The sequence below is a fragment of the Anabrus simplex genome, chromosome 6 (assembly GCF_040414725.1).
Source record: "Anabrus simplex isolate iqAnaSimp1 chromosome 6, ASM4041472v1, whole genome shotgun sequence".
Classification (NCBI taxonomy): domain Eukaryota; kingdom Metazoa; phylum Arthropoda; class Insecta; order Orthoptera; family Tettigoniidae; genus Anabrus; species Anabrus simplex.
Genome location: NC_090270.1, coordinates 17124893 through 17136572, shown reverse-complemented (window position 1 = coordinate 17136572; position 11680 = coordinate 17124893). Strand labels below are relative to the sequence as shown.

Sequence of the window (11680 nt, the reverse complement as noted above, 5' to 3'; positions counted from 1 at the left end):
TCCGACAGATGAGGAGTACCTGCAGGCGCTATAAAAGTTATTCTTTGGAACTGTCGGGGTTTTGGAATCAACCTTTGAAATGGGGATTTGATAAAGGATAATTAACAAATCAGGAATTGATATCTATAAAAACATTAATAATAATAATAATAATAATAATAATAATAATAATAATAATAATAATAATAATAATAATAATAATAATAATAATAATAATAATGTACCTTCCAATAACAGGCTACGTAACAATCGTGGGCTACGTGATATTTATGAGAAATATGGCCCTCACTTCACACATTTCAGATGCTTCCTGCACTTTAGCAATCCACATGAAATTCAATGGTACACATCGAATATTGTTCCAGCGGTAGTCAAGCAGGATCGTTCATCTTCCACATTTGATTGAACATTCACAAAAACTAGGTAATTTCTGATTATTTGATTTCAAAAATTATTTCGCTGTGTTTCAATTGTTCAATATACAACGCCAAACGATACATTTAAACTTGCTTAACCAACATGATATAAAAACACTTGATTCAAAATTTGTGTCCATTTGTTTCAAAATTTATCATCTGCCTGTTTATTGAACCCACACAAATTTTTTACAATATATTCACTTCTATTTTGTTAGAAAGCACGTTTTACAAGGGTGTGTCATGAGGTTCACCAGTTGACTGCCACCTCAGTGGGGCAAGTCTTCTGGTCGGCGTGACATCAGTAAGGTACATCGATGTCATCATCCCCTGCCCGCTTGTGACAACACGCGCGACACAACACAACTAAACAGGACACGGCGAGGACAGCACCACCCGCTGCACCTAGTCCTATCGCCAGCCAATTCACAGCGTCAGTCTCCGTTCGCTCGCACAGTTCCTGAGATTCGTCACTGGCCCCCAGCAGAGCGCCAGGCACGGAGTCAGGAGCGTCTGTACGAGTGGCACTTCCCAACACTGTGCTTACATTGGGACAGTTAATGACACCGTTACACACAAGCCGCGCAGGGATGCACAGTCCTGAGTCTCCAGGGCAAAGAAATTCACATCCTTCAATTCCATCACTGGATGCTCCTGACCCATCAGTAGTTCCTCCTTCTGTTAGACGTGAAGTCATGAGAGTCCCATCAGGATTTCTTGGCAAGTGAAACAACTCCGTCCAGGCGATTTTAAAAGCAGCTCTCGCTGGCGATACTCCACTAGTGAACTGAATTTTGACCGCAGGAAACTCTGACGTTGGCTCCCCAGAACTTGCTACGGCAGCCGAAAGCTCGGCAGCGGAAAGTATAGGCATTTCTTTGAGAGCACTTACATTCTCTCCGCAAACTGATAGGTAAGGTTCTATCTTTCCGGGAAGATACAGTTCCAAAACACCGTCTTCACATGATCTTGAGGGAAATTTAATTTTGTCAAAATGAAGCCATAAATCTCTGTCCCGATTCACACGCAACTCCCAGATGCAGCGGATGGATTTTGGAGGCTCCACGTAGCCCAGAGCTTCATAATAAGGGAAGTGTAGCTCGCCGTCCGTTGTGGGGTGGATGAGAGGTGGACCACACAGGGGCCCGTGAACGAACTCGTAGCGGGCCTCGAACAGAGGTGTGGGATGCTTGAAGTAGCTTGAAGCAGCGTGGGCAGCATCTACAAGGAGCTGCATGTTGAGTTTCTCGCCTTTAGAGATGACAGTGATGGGCTTCGACAGGCGACTCACCGCTGGTCCAGCCGTCGCGTCCTTGCACAAGCAGACGCCACGCGACGTGACAGTGACATTGGCCCCTGGCGGCTGAGGTTCCCATATCAGTAGTTTGTCCACCCGGTCCTCCCAGCAGTCGCTGCAGGGCACAGTGTTGTAGGGGTGATCCTGAAACATGCAGAAACAGCACTCGTGGTTAAAATACGAACGACGGCTTAAAGAAAAAGGACAAAACAGTACATGATAAAACAAGTGGACATATTCATTAAGTTATTAATTGATTTCTTTGAAAATACATAGGCTATAGGTTCGATACGATTGCTTCTTAATGACACCATGCTGAAATCTATATTTTCTGTAATTGTAGTTTTATTTACACCAAATTTTAGAAGTGAATTGTTCTTCATGGCCTCGTTCTAAAATTGCTGGAGTCTGCTCATGTTAATGGATTTGGCTCAGTTTTACGGCCCTTCCTGACGCGACCCAATGTACAGGGATGCATTCACTAATGCGCGTTTCTGTGGTAATTTGTGTAAAAGAGAAAAGTGTTTTAAGACGAACACAACCACCTCGTCCCTGAGCTAAAGGAATTATCAATACACAATTAAACCTTCGTCCCGACCAGGAATCGAACCCGAAGGTCTCTGAACCGAAAACCAATACGCTGAACATTTAGCGAAGGAGCCGGACAAATTTTAGAAGTTAATTAAATGGTTTTTATTATGAAAACATAAAACATTATCTGAATAGAGTAAATGTTTATAGAATTATGTCATTTCTTTATTTTCATGTTCCATTTTCAAAACGAAGCAGGTTCAACAGTTTTTGGCTTATTACTTAGAAAATTATTTACCGAACGGAGTGGCCGTGCATGTTAATGTCCTACGGCAGTAGAGCCAAGCTCAGCATTCAGGAGACACGTGGGTTCGATCCCTACCGTCGGCTATTTTCACTTCCAGGCAAATGCCGGGACGGTTCCTATTCACAGGCTACAGTCGAGTCGATTCCATCCACCTCCTTACCCATCTGTAATTTCGTCTTCAGAAGCTCCTCAACTGAGGTTGACTTCAGGAAGGGCATCCGGACAAGTGACTTCATCTCACCTCATTTCCGACCGTGTATCAAGAAACGGGACTAAGGAGTAGATATGACGTACATTAGTAAGATAATTTAAAGGAATAGATTTACATTCTTTTAGCATCTATGTAATAGTTTTACTTTTAACAGCATTTGAACAATATAAGATATTGCGTTATTAAAATGACTAATTAACAAAAAACAAATTTCTTTAAGTTACTTACGACTATTAAAATGAATACTATGAATTATGAACACAATTTGAGTGCACATGCATGTAAGATTAGAAGGTAATCAGGTTCAAAGCGTTGCAAATAAATCATTTTGAATTCTAGACAAAAGATGCTTTCGAGAAATTTTCTCACTAATTCTAGTAGGGTCCATGTACAAAGTGAGCGTAGACATTAATGGTAATTTCGGCCGAAATATTTGCCGCCAGTGTCAATATAGGCATAACAAAGGAGACATGAGATGTTCAAATTCCCTCTTCAGCGAAATGAGCGAACCCCGGTCAAATGACATTTAAGTGTGATATAAGCGTCTCCACGAAAACTTCAAAAATAAGTTCGCATGAAAAACAAAGGTATCAGCACCTGTAGTAAGGTTTGGAGTATCTTCTAGCATCAAAACCTCAAGTTCATTTTTAGGACATTTCTACGTCAATATTCCACGCAGATACTTACAGTATATAAACTTGAAAAAAGAGACAAGGAAAAACAGAAACAAAGTAACTTTTTAGAAAACATACTTTGTAAATAAAGATATGGTATAAATTTATCTCATAAGTTATTTTGTTTTAAAAATCTTGGATAGTTATGTTAATGTCAATAGTAGATTGAGTTTAATGTTTGTCAGTTTATTATCTTGTTTTTTCATGGCACTACAGCCCTTGAAGAACCTTGGCCTATCAAGCGACCGCTGCTCAGCCCGAAGGCCTGCAGATGGCGAGGTGTCGTGTGGTCAGTACGACGAATTCTCTCGACCGTTATTTTTGGCTTTCTAGACCGGGGCCGCTATCTCACCGTCAGATCTACTCAATTCTAATCACGTAGGCTGAGTGGACCTCAAACCAGCCGTCAGGTCCGGGTAAAAATTCCTGACCTTGCCGGTAATCGAACCCGGGGCCTCCAGGTAAGAGGCAGAAACGCTACCCCTACACCACGGGGCCGGCACGCTTGTTTGTTCAGGGATAGCCGGGATGTAGCAATATAAAGGGGGCCTAAAGATGAAATGTCAATGCTCTATCGGCAAACTGTACTTAATAACATTTGTGGGCAATGTAATGTTCGATATTTTATGTATTGTGTGAATTAACCGTTCGAGGAAATTTCAGGGAGAAGTCTAGGATTATTACCTTTTTGCAAACTTTCTAGTTTACCGGTTGATGATGATCAACACAGGTGTTGTTAGTTGAGATGTTCTCTGTCCGATCTGCTGCAACTCTCTTCCACTAGATGCTGAAGGGGTGATAAGGATACGTTTTCTGCCGCTGTACTACTGGGGGTTTTAAAATTTCGTCTCCAACTAGAACATGAATTGGGCTCCACATCTGTTCCGGTGAAAAATTAGGTGGTGAACGATGTCAGCAGCATTAAGCTCTACTGGGTTTTAATTCATGTGATTTTATTCCTATATTTTTACAATAATGCACATTCTATTCATAGCATGTAAAGTTCCAGTTGAAGATGGCGTAACAAGGCCGAAACTCATACTGTGCTCCTTTCCTGATGTTTTTGCAACGGTAAGTTGTAAATACATCTAAATGTACTGACTAGGTGGATCACTTATAATTGTTTATTATATGACTAGATTCTTCCTGCAGTCTTCCCTCTCCGACCTCTCTTAAGTCACCTGTTGTTCCCACACGAACCCAGACGTGTTAGGTTTCAGGAGGCTTTCATCTTCAAAGCTCCGGTCCTGATCAGTTTAGAGCTGCTCGAGTTGTTTGCGGAGAGATGCCGAACAAGCTTCTACGGAGGTTTTAAAAGTAGTGAGGATAAAGTTGGAATTCAAGACAACGGATTCTGACAAATATTTGTTTATACGAAGAAGAATATTAGGGATTTACCGGGGGAGAAATTCAATAAATTTCCAAGTTGGTTGAAATTACTTAAGAAAAAAAAAAAAAAAGATGCGTAATCTGTTACCCAGGTGTTGGCCTTAAATACGGATTCTCATTAAAACAAAACCATCACCTTTAATTAGCTTTATTTTGGACCTCCTTATCTCTTGCTTGCCGGCCCCGCGGTGTAGGGGTAGCGTGCCTGCCTCTTACTCGGAGGCCTCGCGTTCCATTCCCAGCCAGGTCAGGGATTTTTACCTAAATCTGGGGGTTAGTTTGAGGTCCACTCAGCCTACGTGATTACAACTGAGGAGCTATATGACGGTGAGATAGCGGCCCTTGTCTAGAAAGCCAAGAAAGGGCTGCAAGGATTCGTCGTGTTAACCACACGACACCTCGGAATCTGTAGACCTTTGGGCTGAGCAGCGGTCGCGTGGTAGGCCATGGCCCTTAGGGGCTCTTGCGCGATGGGGTTTGGGTTTTATCTGTTACTCTATATTCAACACGAATTCTATATTGTCGTTGGTGAAACAACACATCAATAGAAGTAAGCTTTTGTGTTATTAGACAGTGCGCGTCTTGCTTGAGGTTCATCACTTGGACTGGTGCGCCTTTCCAAGAGGCAGACAATCTGACTGACTCGCCCTCTCTCTGGCCAAGAAATGCGGGTATATGAATCTATGAGTGAATTCACAATCCTTTTTAATGTACGTTGCTAACAGCTTACATTCGGGAGATAGTGAGTTCGAACCCCAATGTCGGCAGCCCTCAAGAGGGTTTTCCGTGGTTTCCCATTTTCACAGCAGGCAAATGCTGGGGCTATACCTTAATTAAGGCCACAGCCGCTTCCTTCCCACTCCTAGCCCTTTCCCATCCCATCGTCACCATGGTACTTATCTGTGTCAGCAAATTTAAAAAGAAAACTATCTATGGCTGAATTTGAATTATTTCGTTGTGTGAACACCAAATGTGTCACCACTGACCTCCTACAGCTGATATCGTACAACACTGGAGTTTCGAGGGGACTTCTATCCACTCTTCAAAAACCCGACCTGTGCTACAGATGAGACTCACCTTGAAGCTGATAGTGTCGATGGTGAGGATGACCCGCGCGAACAGCCTCTTGTCCGTCACAAAGCGGTAGAGACAGCGGACGTCCTCTGTGGGGTCGTTCCTCTTGTAGACGAGTGTGTTGAGAGGAGATCTGAACCAGCCCTGAGTGGAGCGCCAGCTCGGGAACACCTCATCGCAGGCCGTGTGTGGCACGCGCTCCCCGTACTGCGTGTTGTTGAAGAAGTCGTAGTGCGCCCAGTAGTACAGCGACGACCTGAAGCAACAAAGATACCCCATGGAGATCACTCCTCTATAATTACAATTTTAGGTTTTCCTTGTGTGTTATGGACATGATAATTTCATTTGAAAAAAAATCGTGTCGTACATCGATCTCACAGACTTCTGATTTATATCTAGTGGTTACTGTTCCTACTTAATCCACTGCGGGCAGAAACTATTCATAGAACGCGTAGCAAACTCGGTACGAAAAATCTGCAGATTTTAGGCTACAAGATTCGCACATTTCTCGGAAGAGAGGGAGAGAGGTATCAATACCCGTGCAGTACAGACTGCCCTGGACACCAGTAGCGTCTCGCGTATATGATCACAGGAAATTCAGCACTGATTTGCATTTACGGCAGTCTCCCGGGTGACAAGATTCCCTATCTGCTACTATTTTCTTAAATAATTGCAAAGAATTAGGAAATTTATTCAACTTCTCCCTTGGTAAATTATTCCTAAAGAGCCTTGTCAGAGGCAAGAAAATTAAAGTGGAAAACAGAAGTAGAAGAGAAGTACAGTAAAAATTATAGCAACCAATGGCGACGTGAAGATGTATGAAGATAGTGCTCCGATTAAAATGCATAACTTAGATGTAACATGTGCTGTTCATTAGCTGTGAATGGTGTCTTCTGCTGCTGTAAGTAGTACATAACAAATTAATATCATTGGCTCATGTGGTTAACTTCGATATAAAAAGTTATGAGATCAAAATTTACTTCCTGTAGTGACAAACTAATTTCTGGAGGTTATATGATCTCAATAATGAAAGGACATCGACAGTGATTATTCTGCCAACTTTGCGCATGCTACCACCTTTAAAACGTCATTTTTCTCGCAGGGTAGAGTTTTAGTTGTTGCCGACTGATGTCGATGTATAATCCGTGTTACTAAATTTACTCTACATCGCATGTGGCGTATTTCTTGCCGTTACAGCTCTGTTTTTCAATAAACATTTCAGTTAAATAATAAGAATGCACGTTAGGAATTACTTAGGAGTATCCCATAAATCTAAATTACAATGAGCGATTGCTGTGTGTGTAATTTGAAACTCGCAAACAAATCAGATAAATCTGATAAATTACAGTGTTCTGAATGCAAGAGAACATCGTATTCTAAATGTGTAAGGTTGAAGAAAGGGGAAATTGAGCACTTTAGAGCAGTCGGTGGCCAGTGGAAGTGTCCAGAATGTTTTTCTAGTAGAGATGAGAAAACCAAAAATGAAGACACAGAGACTTTGAAGGAAGTGTTAACAATTCTGAACGATGTTAGAAATGAAATGGTGGATTTAAGGAAATAAATTCAACAAATCAAGGACACGCAGAAAATTCAGGAAAGGGAAATGGGTAAATCTTTAGAACTGTATCATGAAAAGCTAGACAGTAACTCTGCTATGATTGCTGAGCATGGGAGAAAATTTGACTCGTTTCTACTCATGATCGATTCCCTGAAAATTGAAAATAATGAGTTGAAAAAAAGATTGAAAATTTAAGCGACAGGATTACTGACTGTAAACAATATTCCAGGGTGAACACCTTAGAAATCCATGGAGTTCCTCACCAATAGAACGAAAATGTGAGTGAAAAAGTGGTGGCTGTTAGTAGAGCACTCAATGTCAGTATTGAAGAAACTGACATTGATGCTTGCCATAGGCTCCCTAACAATAACAGTCCGAACTCCCCCACCATAACTGTTCGATATTGCCGTAGGTATTTCAAGGAAGAACTTCTCAGTCAAAGGAGAATAAAAATGAACTTCTCTGCACTGGATATTGGATACACATTCAGTAATCCTATCTATTTAAACGAGAGTCTTTGTCCTACTCTTAGGAAACTGTTTTCAAAAGCTAGGGAAGTCAAGATTTCCAAAAATGTGAAATACCTCTGGATCAGAAACGGATAATTTTTTATGAGGGAAGAAAATGGCTCACAAATAATTAGAATTCAAGGCGAAAGTGATTTAAATAAGCTTAAATGTTAACTTCACTCTGTGATATTTATTATCAGAATGCCAGAGGTCTCAGTTAAAATTGTCGTAAATTATGATTTCCGTTTTGCCACACACGACAATTTAAGATATCGTCATAGTCCACAATTACACGAAATTAGTAAAGTGTACCAGTCCGTAAAATATCAGTAACTTGAATTCTCACTCCGAATTATGGTCTTATTCAGTCAATAATTTCACAAATCTTATATTACGGAAACGTCTAGAATTTTACCGTCATCACGGCGTATTGGAACTTCACGTACGGAACTAGTTCAACGGCGTTCGATCATGGCCATAACCACGTCCTCGCGAATCGCGACGGAGCATACTTTCTTCACTGACGAGACTGCACTGACAGACTGTACTCGCCACACAAGTCAGACTGCTCTCTCTCTGGCCTTGGCCCAGTGGCATATATATACACGCCAGGTGGGCGGCGCTATGAATCAGCTGACGGAGGGGTGTTCATCCTTCCCTAACTTTAAATCGTTATATTTCGAAAACTACTGGATGGATTGACTTGAAATTTACAGGGCATTACTTCTATAATGTTAGCTATAGTTTAGTGTTGGTCTCATTTTAATCGGTCCAGGCGTTAAAAAGTTAATGAAAAACGTCTAGAAATATCTGTAGGGGAAGTAAGCAGTAAGCGGTGGTGACGTCACTTGACCTTGCTTGACTTGCTCGTGAAGTGTGGTAGGTACTAGAACATTCTTTCACACCACTGTTCACGTATCGGAATGGAATTGTATGCTGGAAATAAAGTTTTAAATTTATATGTGCCAGGACCTAGGCCTTCCTGGTACAGTATATTTACATCGAATATTATTATAATGGTCCGCCTCTGTGGTGTAGTGGTTAGCGTGATTAGCTGCCACCCCCGGAGGTCCGGGTTCGATTCCCGGCTCTGCCACGAAATTTGAAAAGTGGTACGAGGGCTGGAACGGGGTCCACTCAGCCTCGGGAGGTCAACTGAGTAGAGGTGGGTTCGATTCCCACCTCAGCCATCCTCGAAGTGGTTTTCCGTGGTTTCCCACTTCTCCTCCAGGCGAATGCCGGGATGGTACCTAACTTAAGGCCACGGCCGCTTCCTTCCCTCTTCCTTGCCTATCCCTTCCAATCTTCCCATCCCTCCACAAGGCCCCTGTTCAGCATAGCAGGTGAGGCCGCCTGGGCGAGGTACTGGTCATACTCCCCAGTTGTATCCCCGACCAAGAGTCTGAAGCTCCAGGACACTGCCCTTGAGGCGGTAGAGGTGGGATCCCTCGCTAAGTCCGAGGGAAAAACCGAACCTGGAGGGTAAACAGATGATGATGATGATTATTATAATGGGTGATTTTAATTTACCTGACATAACAGGCAGAAATGATATGAGCCAAGGTAGCAAGAAGGATAAAGAAGTCCTAAAGTATTTACACGTGTTTAATTTAAAATCAATTAATTATGTACTGAATAAAAATGGAATAACCCTTGACCTTGTGCTTTCAAATATGGACACAACTGATCTGAGCGAAGAACCAGAGATACTTATTCCCATCGATCAACACCATCCTCCTTTGTTAGTCTCTATCAACTATACAGAAACTAAAACAAGTAAAATTCACGAATATGAAAATAGATTTAACTTTAAACGAACAGATTTTTTACACCTTTATGTCCTGCTTAGGGAAGAAAAATGGAATGATATTCTGAGTCGTGATGATGTAAATTTAGCTGTAGATGTATTTTACGATAAGTTGTATTCAAGTTTTAGTAAATGCGTTCCAAAAACTAAGCACTATAAACGGAGGTATTCAGTCTGGTTCACTAAGGATTTGATACGTAAACTGAAGCTTAAAGAAAAAATAGGAAAAATAAAAGGAAAAAATAATTTTTATTTGGTTACGTATAAAGAATTAAGAGCAAATATTAAGAAGGAAATGAATATTGCGTTCAAACAATACATTAAAAGTATTGAGTAAAAAATACCAATGAACATACATTTATTCTGGAATTTTATTAAAAAACAAAAGAAAAACTGGAATAAAAGTAAAGTGATGAAATTAGATGGTAAAGTATTCAATAGTAATGAAAGTATTGGGAACTATTATGCAGAATATTTTTCTAAAGTGTACTAAGAAAATACTGCATCATACAATCAGTTCTATTCAAATGGTAACTCAATCGCACAGTTGGATTTGCTTCTGTTGGGTAGAATAACTATCTATGAGATAGAGAAAGCAATAACGGAACTCAAACCAACGAAATCGTCAGGACAAGATGGTACTCCTCTGTTTATTTTCAAGGAATGCAAACATTAATTACTATATCCATTGGCAATTCCAACTTTGTCCGCAAGAATTAATCTTGTAGGCCTACTCATTCCCACTGGAGGCTAAATGAACTCGAAGTGGAAATTCTATTTCTAATTTTTTATTTATCGAGGAATTGAACCCACATTATTCCGGGTGAAGCGGGTGGACCTATGCCGTCTCAGCTACGCACTCATCAAAGTGATGTTAAGCGCGCAGTAAACAAAAAAGGCCAACCAGACGCAATAGGTATTATTTGACAGTTCGGTGGTCTTCTCCACCTCACTGACTGTCATTCCCACTTTGGAGTCTAATAAAAACAAGGAAGGGCATCCGACTGTAAAACTGCAGGAATCGAAACAAGGAAGGGTATCGGACTGTAAAAGTGTCAAACATATTCGTGTAATTTTATGGCCGGATGCTCTTCGCAGTTTGGAGACATGCAGTTTTACAAACGGATGCCTTTCCCTGTTTCGATTCGACTCCAAAGTGGGAAGGGAAGCCAGTGAGGAGGAGGAGGCCTACGAACTGTCAAATAATATCTACTAGACACCTGTCCCTTCGGAATACCAGAACAAAAATTACTTAACGGTGTCCAGTCAGCCACTTTATTTGTGTACTTATCATCTCTTTTGCATACACTACAGGTACTAGGCACTACCAGTACACTGTACACGCTCTATAATCCTTCAGAGGTGCATGACTCACGAGGAAAATGAAGATCGGTTATCAAGAAGAGAAACTACGAGTAGTTATATTTTCAGTTCAGTTATGGATGAATACTTACCCTGAGTAACTTCCCGTCTTGCTCTCGAAGCGCACAAAGAGGGCGTTCCCCGTGGAAACGAAGTCGTGTTTCTCCATAGCCCGGGAGAAGGTGTCGCAGAACGTCTTGATGATCCGGGAGTCGTCGGGCCAAGAGGCGTCGTACAGCGTCAGGGACTCCCCACAGTCACCATCGAACAGCAGGATGGGAGACTCGATACGGTTGATGCGGAAACTGTAACAACCGTAAGAATATTGGTCTAGATTATTAGAATTGAATGCTATTTGTAATTGAGTATATTGATTTATTTACAATTTATTTAGCGTGTGGCTTCACAGATACAATACATTCGAACATGTTCATTGATTTACGAAAACAAGACGTCTCTGGAAATTAGTGGTGTTGCCACTGCACTCACACTTACTTTGAGTTCCTCGACAGCAGATATATGGCTAGTGTTTGGGGAGAACGCGT

General features: G+C 41.4%; 1 protein-coding gene across 1 annotated transcript in view; it reads right to left on the bottom strand.

The window, feature by feature from the left end:
• Window positions 1-717: 717 nt before the first annotated feature.
• The window catches only part of LOC136875838 (uncharacterized), a 46648-nt gene continuing 35685 nt past the window's right edge, over window positions 718-11680 (bottom strand). Inside the window, exons 4-6 of the mRNA XM_067149458.2 lie at window positions 11228-11440; window positions 5903-6155; window positions 718-1857 (exon numbers count right to left, since the gene is read on the bottom strand). Coding sequence (XP_067005559.2) covers window positions 718-1857; window positions 5903-6155; window positions 11228-11440 — 1606 coding nt within the window. The remainder of the gene's footprint in view (window positions 1858-5902; window positions 6156-11227; window positions 11441-11680) is intronic.